The sequence below is a fragment of the Mus caroli genome, chromosome 15, assembly GCF_900094665.2.
Source record: "Mus caroli chromosome 15, CAROLI_EIJ_v1.1, whole genome shotgun sequence".
Taxonomy (NCBI): Eukaryota; Metazoa; Chordata; class Mammalia; order Rodentia; family Muridae; genus Mus; species Mus caroli.
Window position 1 is genome coordinate 39162524 of NC_034584.1, and position 23373 is coordinate 39185896.

At 40.4% G+C, this 23373-nt stretch overlaps 1 protein-coding gene across 7 annotated transcripts in view; it reads right to left on the minus strand.

Annotated features, from left to right (window-relative positions):
• Positions 1-2544: 2544 nt before the first annotated feature.
• Sybu (syntabulin) overlaps positions 2545-23373 on the minus strand; it is a 110404-nt gene continuing 89575 nt past the window's right edge. For all 7 annotated transcript variants that reach the window (XM_021183571.2, XM_021183568.2, XM_021183570.1 and 4 more), the window contains 4 exons: positions 13825-13927; positions 8211-8414; positions 6065-6214; positions 2545-4332 (listed from right to left, as the gene is read on the minus strand). In XM_021183571.2, coding sequence (XP_021039230.1) covers positions 3231-4332; positions 6065-6214; positions 8211-8414; positions 13825-13927 — 1559 coding nt within the window. In that variant the 3' untranslated portion in view covers positions 2545-3230. The remainder of the gene's footprint in view (positions 4333-6064; positions 6215-8210; positions 8415-13824; positions 13928-23373) is intronic.

The window sequence follows — 23373 nt, forward strand, 5'->3', positions numbered from 1 at the left end:
TCAGTCAGCTGTATGTTTGTGTTTTCATGAACATCATTCAGGAATTTATTCTTATCCCTTTTTTAGTTCATGGAGATATTTGTTTATATCTTAACATCACAAATTCTTTCATGTTTGTGACTATTCTTTTAAATTATCTGTCTAAATAATCTATATAATTCTCATTGGCAAACACTTCTATATTCCTATAGTGGGTTTGGGGAGCCTGTTTGACTTTTTACTTTGTGTTTTTGTGATGTGACCTGGTGCTTATGCACTACTTTCATTGGTTGTATGTCTCATGTGAGAGTCTAGCCTGTCTCTGCTGCAGGAGCTGTGTGACTAGATCTAGGACAGGAAATGTGGGGGAACTCATTAAACAAGGACAGTGAGGGGGCCGAGTGATTGAAAGCATACCTGAGACTGTGGGATTGGTACAAGTGGAGGAGGTTTGGGGGAATTTTGGAGGCAAGGTGAGTGGACTAGGTGTACATCTGGTATTAGCCTGGAAGTGTGGTCTTGACATGAATAGGCTAAGTTCTGGGCTTCCATTCACTCTTTAAGCTGGTCTAGTCTGGCTCATCCCTTGAACTGACACTCACTGTTGTCAAAGCCAGTGAGCACACTGTCTTTCACATTATGCATCTTCTTCACAGAGTTTTAATGCTCCACTTCAGTCACTGTTTCTCCTCTTTACCCAATTCTGTCAGTTTTCCTTATCTTTGGGGCAGCTTCTTCTCTGACTTTGTTCATTCCTCGCTTGTGTCTAAATGTGGGAGTAAGACAGGACTTAGTATTTGGCCTTCTTTCTCATTTCTTGGATGATTCCATCTGTTCTGTGTTTTAAATACTATGCAGAATGAAGGAGCCCCAAATTTATAGCTAGGCTTGGCAGTTCCTGGGCTCTCCATATGTACATATGCAGTCATTTGCTTGGCATCTTCACATAGCTATTTTAGTAGATATCACAGGGTTTTAGTTTTTTTTTTTTCAGCCAAATTTGATTCTCTTGAGCTTTTCATTTTCAGCAAATGATACTCATTGATGTAGTTGCTCAAGATGAAAACCTTTGAGTTATACTTAATGTAGCCCTTTTTCTTTCAGGCTTCCTTCCCTCTCACCTATTATTTCTATCTTGATCTATTCAACTTAACAACTTTATCTACATGTCCCCATATGAACCAGCCAGCTTCCTGTCTACTCCACCATGCTAAAATATATAGGTTGAAATCTTTTTTTTTTTACCTTGTGGCTCTTAACATTTGTTCTCTCTCTCTCTCTCTCTCTCTCTCTCTCTCTCTCTCTGTATAACATTTTACTGTTTCTTATGATTCACTATTGATGTTACTCAGAGGTATTCTCCTTAGCTTTAGCTCTTTGTCTCTCTTGGGTCAAAGTACATACCTCAGCCTAAAATTATTTTAGAAAGCACTGGACTCTTGGCAGACAAAGCATGGAAGCACCCTCCCTACCTATTAGTGACCAACCCAGTAAAGTAGCTAACTGGCTTGTGAGATCTCAGCTAGTGGCTGTTGGATGAATTCTACACTGATTTTCAGATCTATGTGGCAGGTTCTTTTAAGTTCTTGACATGCACGCATAAGACAGAACACATATCCTTGCCCTGTTCACAGAGCTAGCATATCAATAGGAAATATGGGTAATAAGATATTCAAGGTACAAATCAACAATGTCAGCACATACTTAAAGTGCTAATGAGGAAAAGGTTTGAGAGGCGAAGCTACTTTCCAGATCACCTGCATTTCTACAGTAAGGTAGAAGAGGCATTTTCATTGCTCATACATTAACTCTTGGCTCTGAAAATGAACTTAGAGATCTTGAGCAGTTTTGCTGTCTGTGGCTTTTCAGCTCCCTGTTTATAAAGTAGAACACCTACTTCTCAAGGCTACTAAGAATCGATAATTACTACAGATTCCCTCCTCCATCCGCCCCAATCCTTTCATTGAGAGAGAAGGAGGATGGAGAATAGATGCTACTCTTGGAATTTCCCTCTCCTGAGAATCTAGCAAGCTTAATAAGCCGCCCACCTTTCCTGGAATGAGTTCAAACATGCTGATTGTGTGTGCAAGCAGCTGCATGCCTTATTTAAATAAACAGGGCTACCCTTATTTTCTATATAATACTCTTCAAGGTCAGGCGTATTTACCTTTTTATAGAATTTTTATTTTTAAGTGTGTGTGAGACAGAGGGAGAGAGGAAGGGAAGGGAGAAAGGAAGGAAAGGGAGGGGAAGGAAGAGAAAGAGAGGGGAAGAAAGGGGAGGGGAGGGGAGGGAAGGGAGAGGGTCTTTGTGAGTATATGCCACAGTATTTGGTCAGAAGGTGTTGTGAGCCACATGGGTGCTGGTAGTAGAATTCAGGCTCTCCACCAGAGTAGTTAACTTCTGCTCTTAACCACAGAGCATCGCTCCAGGCCTTCATTTTGGTTTTAGTAATTTTTTTTTCTCGTTTCTGCTTAGCTTCATTTTTATAGAATCTTTTTGATAAAGAATGATCTATTTATTTGACTTATATAGTAGTAAATTCACAATTATAGGAGACAAACATTTAAATGGAACCACTAACCTTTATTTTCATGCTGAAGTATGTGGGTACAAACAATTTCCAAAAAACACTATATATAATAAGCAAAAAATAAGTTAGTACATTGTAAATTTACATAGTTTCACCAACTGACAGGTTTAAGAGCAAATGAGTCTTTTAAGACTTTGGAGCTACATTAAGTTAAAAAAAATCCAAACACTCAAACTTTATCAACCTCAAGACGATAAAGAGCTATTCAAATCTTTGAACCAATTACACAAGTACATTTTTATTTTTGGTTACAGTCCCCTGCTATGCACAAGAGCATTGGAATGCTGGAACAATTACACATTTTCAAACGGCACAAAGCAAAGCAAGGAGATAACATGCCAGCCTTAGAAAGGCTGTGGTGAAAGTGCAAACTGCATTTTCTCTTCCTGAACCATTAGTGTAAGAACGGGCACCTCAGACAACACGGCAGGGGCATAAGCATGCTTTCTACACCACTCTGGTGGGACAGCTACCGGAACCAGGTTTCCATGCCTTGGAAAATACCTCTGGTTTAAACAGTGAACAGGCTTCAACTGACTATAGTGCAAATCAAATAGCGAGAAGCAAAACTGACAGAATAGAGACTTCCACTGATCACCTGCTGTTGCTCTACCTGGCATCAGGCCACACAGATACATTGGCACACAGTAACAACTAATTAGGTTTTCATGTGGAAAGCAGTGCGGCGTAGTGAGTGTAGGGCCACCACACAGCAACCTCGGAGCAAAGCTCCGATGTTGTAGACAGGATCTGTACCCCCTCTCTGAGTACTGAATGCCCACAGAACAGTGGGTACGACAGGGGCAGCCACAGCCAGTAGATCCACCAAGAAACTGCTGCTCCAGTACTGCCTCACAACACTGCCCTGGGACAGCGAGAGAACGCTGTCCAATCTTTCTTCTGTGTAGGCTGCAAAATCTAGCTCTCTCATGAGGCGATTTGCATGGGCTTCCATAGCCGCCTTGCTGAATGGGATCTCCACAGGAGACAGAAGGATGGCCGAGTTGGGACTTCTTGGAGTTAAATCAAGCATTAAGGCAGAGATAGATTCTGAGAAGCTTTCCATCGAGTCAGCTCCAGATTCATCTGGAGATGCTGAGCTTGTGGGACAGTAGTCCTGCAGCTTTAGCGCACTCTGAATGAGCTCTGAGATGGCAGGGCTGAACGGCACCACGTCGGTCTGCACGGCTTGCTCCATCACCGCAATGCCCTCTTCCTGGCTCACCAAGGGGAGAGCCTTGAGGGCTTGTGGCCCTGGAGTGGAATGAACAAACTCCAGGTCACTGGATTCTGTGGTGGTGGCAGTCACCATCTCATCTAACAGATCTGGGCCCTCAGCCATGCTGTCTCCCACCAGAAGCTCACTGTCAGCACCTTCCTCTGTTATCTGTTCTTCCAGAGATAACCCATCTGCCAACTTGTCAAATGTGCTGCTCAGGGGTAAACTTTTCTCTGGGGAATCAAAGGAAAAGTCAAGACACAGTTCATCCCTCAGGGAACTATTGTGTGCCATCTCCATGCTTTGAAGCAGAGACTCCAGTTTCTTGTTTTGGATGTTTATGTCCACAAAGTACTTCTGAATGCCTTTATCTTTATCAGCCAAGCTGCTCCTCATAGTCTCGATGACCTGTTTGAGCTGTTTAATCTCTTTTCTGGCTTCTTTGAGTGCCAACTGAGCCTCCACTCTGTGGCACTCTTCCTCAATCCAGTCCTCCCTCATTCGAGCCAGCTGAGACTTGAGCTCCATGATTTCAGATTCCCTGTAGAGAAGGTAGGCACAGTTACAAGCAAGGTCAACTTTGAAATAGCTAAGAGTCGACAGCAGCCACAGCACAGGGTCTTCTAAGTCTCAGTTTCAGATGTGTTGTGTGTGTGTGTGTGTGTTCTTTTTTTTTTTTTTTTTTTTTTTTTCTTTTTTTGGCAAGTATTAGCCAGGGAACTTCCCCCTCTGCAAAACAGCTAAGTTAATAATAGTAACCAGAACCAGAATCAAAATAGCTGCCATTGTTTCCTTTTTGAATACTCACTGTAGAGCAGGGCATGTTCCAAGTACTTCATTAGCATTATCCTCTACGCCAAACTTATTTTGTATTTTACTATTGATTTCTTAGCCTACTTCTAACTCTGTAGTTTACTCCATATATACATATATGCATATATAATGTATATATATAATATATGTGTGAACAGTTGTGAAAGAAAGCTCATTTTACTTTTAATTACTGATTAAAGAGAAGCTAAAAAGAATCAGTTATAGCCTTGTATAGTCTTGTATATAGTCATTACATTCCAGTGATCCTTTTTAAACAGTGAAATGTTATATGTTCAAGAAGAGCTTTGTAAAAAGTTTCTTATTCTTTCTCATCTCAGAGAAGAGAATAATCAACCTGCAATATGCTGAGATGACTATGAGATGTCTTAGTATTCACAATAACCTATTATAAAAACTTTACCAAGAAATTCTTATATATAATTTCTTCAAAGTCAGTGTAAATATATATTCTCCGGTTACTTGTGAATATAATGATCAATCAATCCACATCTTCATGCATCTAAGAGCACATAGTGTTGCTTCTTTAAGTTTAGGTTTGCCAGTTTTATCAAGTTTTCCTGCTTTCTTATGCCTCCTCTTGCAAGGGCTCAAAACTTCCCCGGGACTTTTCATAAATCACCGTAGTCCACAAAGTTCATGTCTCTTTCAGTCAGGTGTAAGTCGAATTAAATAGGAAGAAGAAAACTCCCTGCCTGTACTGTCTGTCCAGATTTACCAGTCAAGGTAACGGATTCTTCACAGTATCCCGTCTGTGGCAACACAGGATGGAGACTGTCACTTCCTAGAGAATGCAAGTACTGCATGGACCCACTAAGAGTGCAGCTCTGTCATTACAGCTAGTATGTCTAACAGTACTGTCCCAAGAGAAAACCATGAAGCAAAAGATCTGGCTTGCTCTTAACATATCAAAAGTTTGGGGCTTTTTTGTTTTTCTTTTTTTTCTTCTTTTGCATTTTATCTGTGATAACATCTAGATGACACTGTTTTATTGCTTAGTTTAGTTTTTCCCTTACATCTTACCAATAGTCCAAGAATAACAAAGCTCTTCCTTCAGTATAGATATAGCTGGCAGGAGTCAGAAAGCTATCCGTTCTCTCCAGAGATTATCGGGGCTGGCTTGACTAGGCCACTGTGACCTGCTCTGCTGGAAGTAGATTGTTCCTATAAGTGTTTCTGCCATTTAAAAATAGTCATGTACACACCCAATTCCGTATGGCAAAACTGACCACACCCAGGAGAAAGGATCTCCTCTATCCTACTAGCTCCCATGAGCTCTTGCAACAGCAAAGGCAAAAACAATTATGAAATGAATGTGAAGACTTAAAAGTTTAATAAAAATAGTTTTGCTTTTTATTCTTCAGTATAGTCTTGGTTCCTGTGTCACTTTCTGTGAAGAAGAAACTATGCTAAGCCTCCTGGTGTGGGGAAACCAGATTTACCTCTCATGGAGTCGGCGCTCAGACTCCTTCAGCTTGGTCCTCAGGTGCCTCACTGTGACCTCCTTCTGCTGCAGAGGAGTCAAATACTGTTCTGGATTTGGGGGTTTGACACCATGATTTTCGCCACAAGACATGTATCTTCCAGACCTTCTGAGATAATTCAAGCAATGACATGTTACTTTTTGCCTGTTTCCTTTTCTTTTTAAAAATATTTACTTTATGTGCACTGGCGTGTTTTGTTTGCATGTATATCTGTATGAGGGTGTCAGATCCCCTGGAATTGGAGCTACAAACATTTGTGAGCTGCCATGTGGGTGCTGGGAATTGAACCCTAAGCCCTCTGGAAGAGAAAACAGTGCTCTTAACCACTGAGCCATGTCTCCAGCTCTGCCAGTTTCCTTTTCTATGGAAATAAAAGGATGATAATATACTAGAAGTCTGTGTACACACCCCTTAGGTAATTAAGACATAATGAGCATTGAGCTTTTCTGATGGGATTAATGTTCTTATCAGAGATCATAACTGCCGGAAGATGAAGGAAATGAAGAGTAAATATGATCTGAGTGTATTATATACATGTATAAAGTCTCAATGGAAACATTATTTTATACCATTAATATATGCCAATACAAATGTTATAAAGAGCTCTAGAGAGTTCTCTAGATCACTTTCTTCTTTGTAAAGATTCACTAAAGAGGAATCTCCAACACATACGCGAGTCCTCCCCAGAACTTGACCGTGTTGACTCTGTTCCAGGCTCATTCTTCAGAAGTGAATAGACGCCTCACTAGTGTTTGTCACCCAGTCTAAGCTGCTCTGCTCTAGCAGTCCAAATAGACACACAACTGACAACTAGAGAAGAATGACAGCAGTGTGCTGGCACTGCAGTCTCAGAACAGATGAGACGATGTGTCAGACGATGGACTGACCAATCTTAGGGCTGTTTGTTACATGGAAGACTGAGGTATATGTGTGTTTGTGGAAGGATGTTTCTGCATTCTAAGGCTTAGGAACTGTTTTATATGAGGTAGTTCATGGTTGTCTGTTAGGTGTGGGTTATCAGCTCAGATAAACATGCAGCTGTTATATTAAAGAACAGTGTGTGGTAGGGAAGGGAGATCAGGAGGGATGGAGAGAGCAAAGTGACCTAATTTTCCTCACAATTTGCCCCTGCCTAAAAATCTTGCTTATTATCAGTTGAATTTAAACTGTTCTGCAGTCAATGTCAGTATTCCTGTGCTGACTGGATGGGAATGGAAAGTTCCTTGTTCAGAGGGAACAAGGCCACTCCACTCTTCCCAGTGTGTTTTGTGGAGAAGCACTCAATATTCTACAAACACAGCTCAGCTGGAATCTTGGCCCTTCTCAGGCCTGCCTAAGCCTGGGCATCCAGAGCGCTGACTAATGAGAATAGGCTGTGGAGGGCTGCCAGGTTTTCCTCTAACTTTGGACTCAATTCTAGCCCCCATGCTGCTTGACCCCCATGCCTATGCTGTGCTCAGTATGGTCCTTGTTCAGTTCCCAACCCTCCAAGCCCTCCTCTGGATATCTCATCCCTTCCCACCCTGCCTCAACCTACTATTAACTCCCTACTCACCTTTTGGATATCACTTCAGTTTTATTTTGTTAGTGTGGCCACTCTGACCACTCCATCATGAACTGGACCCCTGCCCCATATTTTACATGTTCATATTCATATAGCAACAGATAGTTGCAGAATAATCTAGATTTGTTATTTGATAGAATCCTTCTTTGGCAGTGAGCCTGAGGACCATTTCTGTTCACCACACTATTCTCAGTATGGCACACAGACCCTATTACTGAATAAGCATTTAATGAACAAATGAACACTGCACACACAATTCCTCCCTGTGCCTAAGAAATGAGAACAGCCCTTGCCACTGTGGCATTTCCCCTCCCCATCCAGTAACTGTTTGGACTGTCAGGTATTGTGTTAGCTTGTGGTGGTCTGTGTTCTTTCTGCACCAACCCTTAAAGAATTAGCTAACTGCGACAAAGAAGAGAAGTATCTTATTAAAGATTAAGATAGAGAATCAAGAGCTAAATAGTTTTTCCCACCTTTAGAGAAAAGTCCCAAACTGGACAAATTAAGAAGCATGCAATTAGGAGGCAAATGGGGACTTACCTCATGACTGGACTACAATCACTTCCTTTGTAGGAGCCGGAGTTGCTGCTACTTGGAGAAGAAGGGGCGTAACTAGGGTGGATGTTACTGGGGCTCAGTGGATTCCTGCACAGCATAGACACAAGGTCTTTTTCCCTTGGGGATGGTGGGCTGCTGCCAGACTTGTGGGATGATGCTCCATTGTTTCGCCCATGAGGGCCTCGGCTGAAAGAGTATTACAGGTGCTAATTAGAGTCCTTGTGACTGGAGATGCCAAGGTATTGTTCCTTTGCTTCTTCCTAAAGCTGGTTATTGCTAAGAAAATCAGACTTCTAGACTTGACTGGGGCATATGGCCACTGATATTTGCTCTCCTTGTATCATGAGCACAAGAGACCACTCCCTCTGCTGTTGTTTCAAACAGTTTCCCTTTGGTGTTGCTCCCTCCTGCAGGATGCTGATGCCTTTCTAGTGAGGAGTTGGAATACTATTGTCTTCCTCCAAGACCATCAAGGGTTTCCCACTGTCTCCTGAAAAAAGGCTAAACTCCTTAAGATGCTGCTGCACAGGTCCAATTCATCATTTCTCTCGACCTATCTTCCTAAATACACCAATATTCCAAATGATTTAGCTTCCTGGGGGATGTGTACTTGCTTTCATCTTTAGACTTTTGAGCTTATAATTTTTGTTGTCTAGCATGACTGCTGAAATGAGTTAACAGGGTGTGTGTCTTGACACTGCCATTTACTAGAGATTTAGGAAGGCCACTTTATGCACACACACACACCATACATACACCAGACATATTTTCTCTCACATAGACACATACCATACATCACACTCACACCATGAATACAAACTTCCTGCCTTCCTTGCAGAGTTGGTTGGAAAACTAGCCTGATGTGGTACATTCCTAAATGTAGCACTAGAACTTGGGGGGGGAAGAAGGTAGTTTAGACTCATCTTTGACTATATAACAAGTTGAAGGGCCAATCTGCATTGCATGAGACTTGTCTTTGGTTTTTAGTTTGTTTGTTTTAAAAAGATTAAATTGGAAAAGTATACAGGTTTATTCCAGAAACTTTGTGCAACTTCTGTGTGCTCTAGACTGGTGTTACAGGATCAGCTTGTTTAGGTTTTCCCTGTTAATCTGGTTCCAGGGATTTGATATCCAGTAGAGTTGAAAAACATCCAGAGAATGTTGAAACTACTTAAGCGGGCTAGCATGTTCTGTCAGGAGTATGGCTGGCTATTACAAGGAAGTTAAAATGAAGATTCCCATGCAGCAGCATGGCTGTCTGAGCACCTCTGCTCTCTGATGCAGGTCGATGAGAAATGTGTGTGAGTGCTCCAGCCTGTGGGCTCAGTGCCTGCAATCACTAATTTAAATTCAAATGCAATCTCTACTGCTGTCAACCAAGGGCACTGCACACTAACAAGCCCATCAAATTCTAAACTTACAAGTTCTTTCCTCTTGAAATCATTCAAATAGACTTAGTCCCCCTTTCACAGGGAAGGAGACATTTTATATGGAACAGATGGGCTGATGGCTTGGTGACAAACCAACTTCAGCAGCCCCAAGGGTGGGAAGAACTTCATGCGTAGCTCAAAGGAACATGTACTCTGGCTTGGATTTTCTTTTCTATGCTTCACTTCCAAGCCTGGCACTGACAATTGTATTTCCCAATGTGACTACAAGAAAATGTGGATGGTTAACCCTTGCAAGAGATGAGAGACTATAGAGAACTATCCATAACTTTGACCTGGGAAATTTTATTCTGTTAACCATCCTTTCTGGCTTCTGTGGTACTGGTACTGTTCCAGACACTTTGTGAGCACTTGGCTTTGACCTGTCAGAATGGTGCGAGCACTGCTTCCCATTTACCCATGGATCACTGAGGCTTGGGGAAGAGAAATACAAGAATGTGTAGCTGAGCTGGAATGTAAGGTCATGGACGTTTAAAACTTCTTAACAGCGACGTTTCCCGCTTTATAGAAATGGGATATAAATTACTTTGGTCCTGTAAACAAGTTTTTCAGGTTGTCCTTTGGATATAGTTGTTCTCTGGACAATCCACCTGGGCATTTCCCCCATCTACCTTGCAACAAAGTGCTGAGGTACGTGATCATGACAAGCATTAAATTAGGTGATTTCCTGAGACCTTATCTGATAGATGGGAGAGAGCAAAGACTCCTCAAGCTATAAAACATTGCTTGTCTTGTAAAACACAAAATCAAGTCTTCATGTGTGTTTCAGGACATGAATATCATAGTACCTTAAAAACTAATTTAAAAAAGCTGGGCATGGTGGTGCACGCCTTTAATCCCAGCACTTGGGAGGCAGAGGCAGGCGAATTTCTGAGTTTGAGGCCAGCCTTGTCTACAGAGTTTGTTCCAGGACAGCCAGGGCTACACAGAGAAACCCTGTCTTGAAAAACAAAAACAAACAAACAAACAAAAAAACAAAAAAACAAACAACAACAACAACAAAAAAAATCCTAATTAAAATATTTTCATGTTTAAATTGTTACTGTTTCTCCTTTTATTTACCCTATTTTAAATGTTAATAAATGTCATCATTTTCAAAGGAGAAGCTAAATTTCCATGTTTGTCATGATCACAGAGAAGCAAGCCCAATGCTTGCTTGTTTATACACCCTAAATTCTTTGGTCTAGCAGGAAGAATAATGTAGTTCATAGAAAAGAGAAAATTCTGCTCATCCCGCACCTCTAAACCCCTGAACAGAGTAATATAAAAGAACAAATCTAAACCAGAGTCCAAGGAATCTATAATCCCTAGCCACTGGCTCTTGACTTTAGCTAGTGTCCCCACCACCATTCACTGCTGTTTCTTCCTCTTCCTCTTCTTCCTCCCCCAATCCTCCTCTTCCTCCTTCTCCTCCTCCTCCATCTTCCATTGCTGTCATTGTTTTGAATTTGATTGTGTCACTGTCACTATTCCAATTTCATGTCGAGGCCTTAATCCTCCAGACTTCAGATATGACTAAATCTGGAGACAAGACCTTTAAGGAGGTAATTAAGATTAAATTAGAGTATTATGCTGGGGCCTTATTCAGCCCGATATTATAATAAGGGGTAAAATTTGGACACAGATGTGTACAGAGAGATGATGATGTAAGGATACAGGGAGGCCAGACATCTTGAAGCCAAGCAGTGAGTCTCAAATGACATCGATCCTACCAAACTTTGATCTGAAAGCCCCTAAAATAGCAAGTGAGTTGTTGTCTGTTGTTCAGGCCAGCCGCACTGGGGCTCATTGCACTGCAGTTCAGTAGTAGAAGCAGCATATCTGTTTTCTTTAAAAATACACCTCTCCTGTTTTTCAACCAAATTCTGGACACTTGTGATATAGTTACCAATATCAGCTGACTTAAACTTAGTGATATTACCTCTATTTCTGTTTTCCTGAATAGGAACTAGATGTAGAGTGTTTACCTCATAAACAATGGTTATATTTGATGCCAATTCCAAAAAACCCACACCCCATTCTTTCTTCTATATTTTCTAGACTGATTAATGCTTTAGTAGTTAAAAAGAGAGAGACTTCTTCAGATACATCAGAACTGGATAATGAGTTAGTTAATTTGAGTTAGTTAGTCTCTACAACTTTGGGGTTTTTGTTTATTTTTTAAGAAAACCACCTGTCAAAAATCTTTTCAACAAATCCACCCTTCCCTCAAATTGCACCCCTTTCATTGAATATTCCTGCTCTTGCAGATGGCCTGGGTTCAGCTTACAGCACCCATATGAAGTGACTCAATTGCTGGTCACTTGAGGTTTAGGGCATGGGCACCTGCAGCACCCACATGGTGTACATGAATCATTGAGCACAAATATATACATAGAAATTAAACAATAAAAACAATTCTTCAATATCTGACTTGCACAAATTATTTTATGTTTACTACATCAATTTTTGATTACTCTTCAAAAAATATGCTGATTTTCAGCCTAGAATGTTTTCTCTTTGTTACTGACATCTTGACATCTAATTGCAAACCCAAGTCCTTTTGAATTGCTTAATAAAATTACCTGTGAGGCTCATTTTTCTTGGCACCTTTCACCATGAGGCTATGCTTACTTCTTGGGGGAAGACTCATGTCTACTAAGAATGTTTATGACCCTCCCCTGTGGTGCAGGAGACACTTACACCCAAAGCATAGAGGGACTGATAAAGCAATTGTGCTTATTTACTGTGGACCCCACTCTGTTCTCACAGCTTTGTCTAGATGATTTACTTCTAACATGAAACTGTGCACTGGAGCTAACTTAGTTCCCTTTATAAACAACAGGCACCAGGAAAATTGGAAATATTTGCACACTATTCCAGAGCTTTAACCTTGTGGAAATTGGAAGGATCTTGAAAAACATATACTATTAATCCTCAAGATAAGTTTTGCATGCAATGACCCAGGATAATAATATGACTTAGTAGAGTCAGAAGATGTTCTCTAGTTGGTGACGAGATATCTCTACCATGCCTCTTCAGTCTCTGATGGAGCTCACATCATCACTGAGGTGTTTGGGAACTAGCCCAACAGAGCCGCCATGCCCCATTGCACTCTCTCTATGGCCCCCATGCCTCGTGTGTGCATATATATAATATATACATATTAAGTATTCCACAGTGATTTACACACACACACAACACACACACACACACATATATGTGTGTGTGTATATATATATATATATATATATATATATATATATATATAAAATTTACCCTTGAATTATTTTTGTGCATTACTGGAATGATTATGGCTTTTTCAGTGAATTCTTGCAGTTGATGCTCAGTGACTACATAGTGGCTACATATTGAAGAATAATGGCACTATTAATGGTTAGAAAATCCTGAGCTTGGAATTCCACCAGTAAGTGTGAATATTGGCATGGATTTTCCCATAATTCTCTGCCCCCAATTCAACTAATATTAATAGTGAACAGTTTATAATGCTTACTACAAGCACTGCCCTAGCCAGAAACCCTCTAAGGTAGGTATCATGATAACTCTATTTTGCAGATGAGCGGTGGACATATAGAGAAATGACGCCCTTTGTTCGGGGTCATGCAGCCTCTGGAGGGCCTTGCCAGTGTAAGGCCAAGATAGCCTGACTTCAGAAATCACACATCCAGCTGTTCTGTGTTGCCTTCAGCACTGGGGTGCCCACATCTATGAACTTTACAAATTTTTTTTTAATCATTTCTTCCCAAGTAAATGTTTGCTTTATAGAAAGGACTTTAGCGGCTTTGCCGATGGCTAGAAAATGATAGGGTCATAAGGGGCAGGCTCGGTGCAAAGCTTAAATTCCCAGAGCAGACACAGGTGAGTAAGGGATGGAGCATGGAATGGAGGGAAGAGGGCTCAGAGCTGAGGTCTGGACGACAGATAATCAGCAGCAGGAAGAGCAGGCTCAGGCATAGGAGGACAGGGGTTTCAGGGTTGTTGGGGGTGGGGTGAAGTAAGGAAATGGCCAGTTGCAAATCACTGTGGAATACTTAACAATAAACCTCACTCCTAATAACAAACTCAGAATCCAGGTGGTTCCACAGAATCTTATGGACAGAAAGTCACCTGCATAGCTTCGTAATTACAGAGCAGGAGTCAGTGCCTACTTGCGTGAGAAAGAGGCTCTCTTGTTTCCTGTCGTGGACATGTGGACCTCAGGAGCCGAGATGCTGCCTGTGCTGCTCGAGGAGCTAAAATCTGCTTCACTGCCTGAAAAACAACAGGAGAGAGGGAGAGAGAGAGAGAAGCATGAAGGGAAGGAGAGCCAAGAGCAGGCGGCCAGCGCCCTGCCTCCCAGGTCCCAGCTCCCCGAGCTGCATGCGCTAACTCTGCAAGTGCCAAGATTCCAGAGCTTCCAAAAGCTTTGTGCTTTCCTCGGGCAGAGAAGAGAAAGCACAAGCACAAGACACCATTTCATAAACACACTACAACAGAAGGACAGGCAGATGGTTACTCAAAGAGCCAATCTCCGGCAGACTATAAACAGTGGCCCAAGCAGGGGAAGAGATTCCAAGTCCCCTGGGTGGCTCTCACCAACAGGCTCACAGCACCCAAAGTGTAAGTAAATGAAAGAGTACTGAGGGGGCAAAAGTAGTTTCTCAGAATTTATCTTGGAGCTGTTGCAGTCAGCTCCTGATAGTTGAACTTGGCACCCTTGGCTTGGAGTCAGCCAGTCAGAAGCAGTCAAGAGAGGAACTGGCTTCAAGAGTAGCTTGAAGCAACACTGTCTGATTACAGACATGACTTTCTATGACAGCAGTTTAAATGTATGTGTATTTATTTAGGGACCAAATCTGAACCAAAACAGAAAATTCAGGTTTCCAAGGAGCGTGACAATAATGTGACATATGAGACAGAAACTTGGGACTTGAACTTTGAGGTAGGATTGTTAGTTTACAAGGTAAATGACTCTGTGGGAAGAAGTGACAGTTGGGTGTGAGACTGGAATAGCATTCTAAGAGTTGGAATCATGTAAACCCATTCTAATAAAAAAGGGCATAGTTGTCTCTTATCAACAATGGAATTATTTCCATTGGTTTTCTAGGGAAGTGAAGGGGAGGGGCAGAGGCAACAGAGAGCAATAGAAGCAATAAAATAGGATGTTTCAAAACATATGAAATTGAGCATGGCTTTAGAAACTGAGTCTATGTACATTCTGTTTGACTTTCTTACTCCGTTCTTTTAACATAATTTGTATGTCATATTGGCCTAGAATCCAGAGCCAGCTTCATTTCTTAACTGAGAGAACTAAGAATGATCTAAATCCTTTCATTTCCCACAATCAGTGAGTGAACAATTATTATCACCACAATGACTAGTCATCAGCTAGCTATGAGGTACTTTTTGTCATTCAATCTTGGCAATTTATAAGGTAAGACAGACATTAATTTCATTGTTGCATTATGGAAGAAATGGAAGTAGATTGGCTCTAGGCTCATGGGAGGTTGATCAAGGGTAGGATCAAGTCTTCAAAACACACCTGTGATACTGCACTTCATTCCTGGGAGAGCAAAGAAGGAAGCAAGGGGATCAACAGACATTCCGGTATCAACTAGAAATCCACAAGAAAAGCCTGGTACAAGGAGCAGCCAGAGTTGGGTCCCAGCTGTGTAGATTTTGTTAGGTTTGCTTAGTTCCATCAGTGGAATAGTGGATCATACCAGGACAGAGAAAAAATTCTTCTCAAGCTTCCAGAGCCCCTTAAGGTGCCAGCTTTCTTTGGAAAGAGTCATGAATGACCTGCTAGTAGAGCAATAACTTTCCTTCCCAGTTCCTGACAGATTAGAGTAACATTTTACTGAGACCCAGACAGCAATTCCTTATGCATGCTAGAAACTCTTAACAACTTAACTCTTAACTCTTAACAACTTAATTGTTGTTTCTGCTTAATACCCTTAGCATGTGGCAAGCTCAAAGACGAGTGATTGGTTGTGTGACCTGGCAACACACTATTCCTGACATCCTGTTTCCCCAGCTTTGTTTGCTAGCAGATCATCAGGTTGGTTACTAAGCGACAAAGATGGGCAATTTTCAGAAATATATCATGTGGTTATAGTCTCCAGGCTAAGGTATTATTTTCATAGTGAAGTTATTACTTGGAAACACCCGGTTTTCATTTTGTCAAAGACATGCAAAAAGTCATGCGATTTAATAACTGCCTGCATAAAAACAGAAATTCTTGAACAGAAACAGACCATTACTAAAAATCCAGAATTTTTACTAAATATCTAGGATGTCTTTGATCCCTTGTTGTTAGGTCTTCAAGCTAAAGGGTTACCTTGGTTTAACATTTTATTGCTACTGGAACTCAATATATTGACTCTTACATAGTTTCAGAGTCTACGGTCTCTGTTCTAGTACATTCTGTCTTGTCTTCTGCACATCTGCAAAAGATTAGAAGCCACTTTCAGGGTGGCCCAGAGCTGCAGCTGTACTCAAAAAAATTAGTGAAATTATGCATATGCTACTTCCCCCATACCTCAGCTAATGATTTTTTTTTTAATACTTATAATTTAGGGCCTCACGGATAGCTCAATGGATAAAGGTACTTGGTCTACAAGACTGGTAACCTGTGCTTGAATCCTTGATCCCAAGTAGAAGTGGAGGGAATCAACTCTACACAGTTGTCCTCTGACAGCCATACATGTACACACACACATAATACAACACACACACTACATTTACAAAAATTACAATTTAGTGAACATGCTATAAGATCAATGAACTTTTATTGAGGTTTTAGTTTAATTTTAGAATGGGTCTTACTGTGTTGTCTAGAGTAGCCTTGAACTCCTGAACTCTGTTGATTCTCCCATCTCAGTGCATCCTGGGACTACAGACTTGGGCTACTGTGCCCAGCTGAGTAAGCTAATTCTATAAACAAAATAATAAAGAGAAGACTAGAGAGCTTGACTTGCCATTCACTTGTTAGTTGGCAGCAAAATTCTGATGAAGAAGCACCCAACTGTCTTCTTTGGCATGTGCCACTGGGCATTGCTGCAGATGCAGTAGTTCATGGCAGCTGCCTGGTGTTTCCACAGAGTAGCTCATCTGAACCACAGAACGGAAATGCCACGACACAGGCTGCCTCTGCAGTCTCCATGGGAACCTTAGGAGAATTACTTCCCCCTCCATGCCTCAGTTTCCTCACAGTAGCATCACAGGCTTACTGGAAGCCATCAATATATACCTAACACGACGCTTAGAAATATGCTTGGCCACTTGGACAGATAGGAACAGAGAGACACAGGAGGACAGAGAAGATGGAAGAAGGAGAGGACAAACCTGACCCACATGGCTTTAAATAGCCACAGGTAGCTGTGACTATCATAGAAGGAATAGAATAATATAAAAAAATTTGTCCAATCTAGGTTGGCAGCTTGTATCAAGTATAGTCTAACAGGAGTCAATCTAAAAAAGGAAACTTCAGTTGAGAAAATGTCTCCATCATATTGTCTAGTAGGCAAAAGATCAGCGAGTATTTTCTTGACCAATGATTTATTGTAGCAAGTGCCATCCCTGAACAGCTGGAATAAGAAATCAGTCTGCAGAAGATAGTAGTAATTCTATTCCTTCATGATCTCTTCTTCAGTGCCTGCCTCCAAGTACATTTGATTACCTGTCCTGACTACCATTCATAATGTACTGTAAGATATAAGACAAAATAAACTCTTTCCTCTCAAAAATAAAACAAAACAAAACTTAGAAATATTATAACATGTTTTCATTTTAATCCAAGGTGTGGGACTTGGGGCTAGTTCAGATTGTCCACAGCAGGTGACTATGATTTACCTAGTGCTCTAGTAGAGACATGGTTTTGCCAGCTATAGATAGTTTTTGCAATTGTGTGATATTTAGAACTCTGGGAATTTTTCAGAGGGCATATAAATGCTAGGGTCCTGAGAGACAGGATGGGATGTTGGTTGCTCCTGGTGGTTGGTAGTTGTTGTTGGTTATGGTTTGTTAAGTAATCATATGCAAAGAAGAAGCAAGAAACCAAGGAAATTAGATATCCTGATGTGAAATATCAAACTTGCCTCAAAGAACTTGAAGCTGCCAGTCAGCAGAAAGTAGTCTAATGATGTTGCTCCCTTTCAAACCCTGCCTTTATTCAGGAATTTCTTTTTATTCTTCTCTATACTTTTTGTTTTCTTATATAGTAGGAGGGGGTTGGAAAGGTAGAAGAAGAAAGTGGAGGAAGGTGAAAGAAAGAAGAACCCAGAAAGTAGCCAAGGACAGCCATATTCCATTGTGTAAATGTACGATATCTTCTTTATCCAATCTTTATTCAAGGGATAGCAATGTTGTTTCCAGTTTCTGGCTACTATGAATAAAGATGTTATAAACATAAAAAAAAGAAATATGCTTGGCAAACATAGCATAAACTCTAAATAAGTATCAAACACTTTTCATTCTGTTAGGATTAAAATTCCTTCTGAAATATAACATTTTGCAATATACTCTTCAGCATTCACACTTAACACACTATCATGTAGACTACTGTTTTCTCTGTATATAGTAAAAATCTTTGAAATATATTTATTTATTTTTTTAATTAGGTATTTATTTCATTTACATTTCCAATGCTATCCCAAAAGTCCCCCACATGCTCCCCCACCCACTCCCCCACCCACCCACTCCCACTTCTTGGCCCTGGAGTTCCCCTGTNCTGAGGCATATAAAGTTTGCACGACCAATGGGCCTCTCTTTCCACTGATGACCGACTAGGCCATCTTCTGATACATATGCAGCTAGAGACACGAGCTCCGGGGTGTACTGGTTAGTTCATAATGTTGTTCCAACTATAGGGTTGCAGATCCCCCCAGCTCCTTGGGTACTTTCTCTAGCTCCTCCATTGGGGGGCCCTGTGATCCAGAAATATAGCATATCTTAATAAAATGAATAAATAATATTCTACTTACACGTGTTTTCTATTATTAGAAGCAAATGTTCTGTACCAGGGTCTATTCCACACACCTTTATGCAATACTTTATTTATCATAATAACACAGACCCTATGAAGTAGAGACAGGTACCATGAAGTTGCTTGAGGTACATAGGTTGACACAACTAATGTCAAGACTGAAGCCAAGGCTCAAGGTCATCTGATCCTAGTGATCCTGCTCAGAAATATAGGTAATATTCAATGAATACACTTTATCATAGGAATTGATATACTTGTTTCACTGGCTGATCTCATTAAATTCCTAGAAGAATTTTGAGACAAAGGACATATTTAACTGGAAGACTTAACACCTACTCCATTTCCATAGGGATTTGGAAATGCCACTGGCCTGTAGCAGTTTTGTGCCCAAGAGAATATTTGCCTCGTCATCTGTTGTGTGTATACACCCACTTGGAAAGTCACTGGAGATACTCTGACAAAGCACTAGAAAGGATTTGCTTATTGAAAGTTGGGACTGGAAGGGTGATGGGAACTAAGAGACTTGTGTCACTCCCATCTGCAGACCTTTTGTCCCTGACTAGACTCATTATTGGCTACCTGCATTGGTGGCCATGGGCAACAACAAGGGGGATGGCTGTGGTGACCTTTATGACCACAAATTCCTGGAGACTAAGAGCCAGGAATGCAAACCAATTTTCAGGCAACAAAAATCTATATCCAAAAGTTCTGGTGAGTATTTTGTATGCCTCTTCATTTGGTACCATTGCTATGTTCTATAGAGAAGTTTTGTTCTTCCTTGTGCTGCTAGAGTTAAAAGCACTTGGTGCAGAGGTTTCAAGGCCATGGACTAAAGAAGAGAAAAAGAAACAAATTTCAGACCAAGCTGAAAACTAAACTTACTTTTAAATCAATGCTTGTGTTTGAGTCTTGAGGACACTACTTTTAGGCCTCCTTTTGGGACATTGTAGGGTTCTTAAACATTTGAGCACATGGCAATCCTACCATCTAGTAAGCATTGATAAGTCCTTCTAAACCACCCATGCCAGTATCTGCACGTCTTCTGCTATCCTTTGTCATTACAATTATCTAATTAACTCAGGTTAGTTTTCTATATCCTCAGTTCAAATCAAGGCTGATTTCTGCTCCCATTCTCATCTCCTTCACCCCCACAAATACACAGGTATTCTCTTTAACTGACTCTAGGTAGGATAGATGAGTCGCTTTCACTGCAGTCAAGCCCAGCATCATGCAACAGCTGGAACAGTGCACACACAGTTACTCCAGACACTATAGAAGGCCCTAGTGCTCATTGGGCAAGGCTGACTCTTAGCTGGGATGACTTTGGGGCTCAGCCACAGAGAGCATCTGAGAAGTAAACATTCAACAGTCAAACAGAATCTTCTGACTCTTTAGCCATCTAAGGCTGCTACAAGCTACAAGTGCTGTTCAGAAAAGGAACTTGTGATAAATCCGTCGAAGGCAAAGGCTTACTTATATTTTGAAACAGTAATGTTCTTTAAAAGCTAGAAATATAATTTTCATTTTTATTATTATTAGTTCAAAACTGATTTCCTTCTATTTTGATTGACACTCCAGAGTTGGAGCACCCATATACTTAAATATATAAATAATAGCACTCAGAAGCAAGAAAAAAAAAGTCCAAATTTAAAGTGTTTAGTTGTAATATGAATTAAAATAAAACTTCTAGTGGGCAAAAATAAAAGTCAAAGATAAATATCAAGCTGAGAAAAAATAGAGAGAATAGGATGAGAGGCTAATTTCCTTATATCACTGAAAACTTATATAAATTAGGAAAAGAAAACAAACCAATAAAAGAAATGAGTAAATGACATAAGAAGATATGACAGGAAAATAATAACATGGCAATATACATGGCAAACTACACACTTTCACTCAAAACATTGAGAGTATAGGTAAAAACAAGACAATTTGCATTTATCTAACTGGAAAAATGTCTGATAGTATGTGTTCTATTAGTGTGTGAAAACAAACAGAGTAAGAGTATGTGTTGATACTACATATACAAAAAGAAAGTTGGACTCTTCAATTTTTTTTTTTTTTGTCTCTCAGGAGCATCTGAAAGATAATCTTAGTGTCTATTAAGAGGAAGTGACTAAATCAGGAAAGATAACAGCCATCAGGAACACTGCAATCAGGGGAAGAGTAACATAGGTGAGTTGAATTGAGAAGCACTTGAAGACTGTTATTAGAATAAAACAAGATACAGGATTATAGATGTAGGGTATCTGCTTTTGTGTAAGCAAATCTTAAAGTCACATGCAATTTATTCTATGCTAGAACATTTACTCAAGGGATAATAATGATCTGTCAATCATGGCCTCCTTTAGGTATCATAAAGTAACTTGGGAATGGGCAAATACAAACACATTTTTACCTTACTATCATTCCTGGTCATATGCACATTGTTCTTATCACAAAAATATAAGTGTGGTGACATATGTAAAGGTTTACTTTATAAATAATCGAGACATTAAATGTAGCATTGAGAGGCCATTGGAGTCAAGAGACCTTTGAATCCAGGCTCTGAATCTTCATTTGGAAATTGGGAAGAACATGAAGAAAAAGTCCACTTCTCTTGAAGTTCCATTTCATGGACCACACAGTCAGTTATTCCTATGTCACTTTCTTTTATACCTTCAGAACTGGAATATCTATGGGTGTTACTCCAGGAAAATCCATAATTGTTAAGCTCTATGGTGAGAGTCATGCAGGCTAAAGTATAATAATCATTAACTAGCCGATGGTAATAATGATTGTCTCAATGATTGTAGCCGATGGTATGGGTACTAATGATTGTATCAAGCATGTTCTATGTACAAACTCATGTTCTCTTTACAACAGTCATACAAGGTTGGAATTGTTATCTTGTTATCTTCTTTCCTATAGCAGATCCTGACTTGTGGCAGGATAAATGGTCAACAAACATTTGCTAAGTAAATAATATATTAACCTCTGAGAGAGAGAGAGTGAGAGAGAGAGAGAGAGAGAGAGAGAGAGAGAGAGAGAGAGAGAGAGAACATCCACCTAAAGCTTAAGAGAGATTTAAATTTTTTAACCCAAACTAAAAAATCTAGTTAGAGGCAGTGCCTTTGGTTAGAAAGTACTCACTTTCCCCTCTGTTGCTAAGCTTTCTTTTTGCCTTGTTTAAAGTTCTCTCATTCACTCTTGTTCAACAGGTGCACTGCCTGAATATCTGCCAAGGACATGTAGCTGAGCCAGTAAAGATAAGGGGATCAACTGGGTGGAGCTGCCCATGACCTGTGGCTCTTTTAGAGACTACTTTTGGATACCTCCTCCCTCACATTCGCAGACCTTGAAAGCCACCTGGCCAGGTTTCTGAATGCTACAGTAACTTCCCCTGGATTGTTCTCTGCTAACACTTTCCATGGATTTTTCTGAAAGCAAGACTTAGACCTAATGGCAGTTCTACAGCTTCTTGGAGCAGCAGTCTGTGGGCACTCTGCTTTAGAATTTTCCGTCTTTAGAAACTGTATGAACACATATACATACTACACAGTTTTGCTTTGTTTTAGGAGTTTGTAATTGAACTTTTCCAGGGGAAACTACCTTTGCTATCAAGTGATTATAAAAAAATGTATGCGTTTAGTACAGTACTTATTGCGAATCTTTCTCAGGGGCAGGCATGATATTGTCTGTAATGTCTTTCGATCCTTATACAGTAATTGTGGTTTTACTGAAATATTAAAATTTATTGAGTGTTTGCTGTATACACAGTATTGTTGTCATTTCTTAGTAAATTTCACATGAATTTCCACAATTTAATAATTGTATTCATGTATTCAACCTCATTTGATAGGTAAACTAAGGTAGAAAAGGGGTAGATGTTCAAGATTCCACAGAGAAAACACACACACACACAAGTTCTTCAAAGGTGTGCCAGTTCCAGGCAAATTCATAAAGAAACTTGGGAAGCAAAGTTATTATGACACTTTGCAGTTGACCCATGGTTTAAGGCCCTCATGATCCATTTTAAAAGAAGGGTCATAGATTTGGACTGGTTTGTTAGCCAATCTTTCCTTTGATGTAGCCCATCTATGGCAGATACTGAACAGAAAAGTCAGGACCCTCAAATAGGGTTCTATTGCCTCTTGTGTAGGTTCAGCATTGGGAACAGGCTTGATGGCAGGTGGGCTCCAGGAGTTGCGTCCCCCTCACCTGCTGCTTTTGGAAGAGTTCCACACTTAGTGGTCAATAGTGAGTTTCATTCTAATTATTATCTTGAGGAACTGATAATGATGGCACATCTTTCCTGAAGTATTTTTCTAACTCACATGTTACTTATTATTATTATTATTTTTTTTTTAATCCATCAGTTTGATGGGCTGAATGGTCTCTGCCCCTTTAACAAAGCTAGCTGGAAAGGATGTTGCTTCTATTTAAGAAGTGTTCATCTAGTGTTTACCAAAATGAGATGGCTGCTCTGCACGTCTGGCACGAAAATCTAAATCGGGGAAGAGAAACACAAAGGTGGCAGTGATGAGTGGAAGCAGAATGCCTGGTTGGGGGCAGGAATGGAGGAAGGTGAGGAAGGAGTGGGGGAGCAGAATGTGGATGAGATGCTGGCAATAGTGAAATTCAGGGCAGGGCTGTGACTTTAAGTCCAGAATACAAGACCAAAAAAAAAAAGAAAAGAAAAAAAGGAAAAAAAAAAGGACATATTTTTTCCTCTTTTCAACCTCTTCATCCA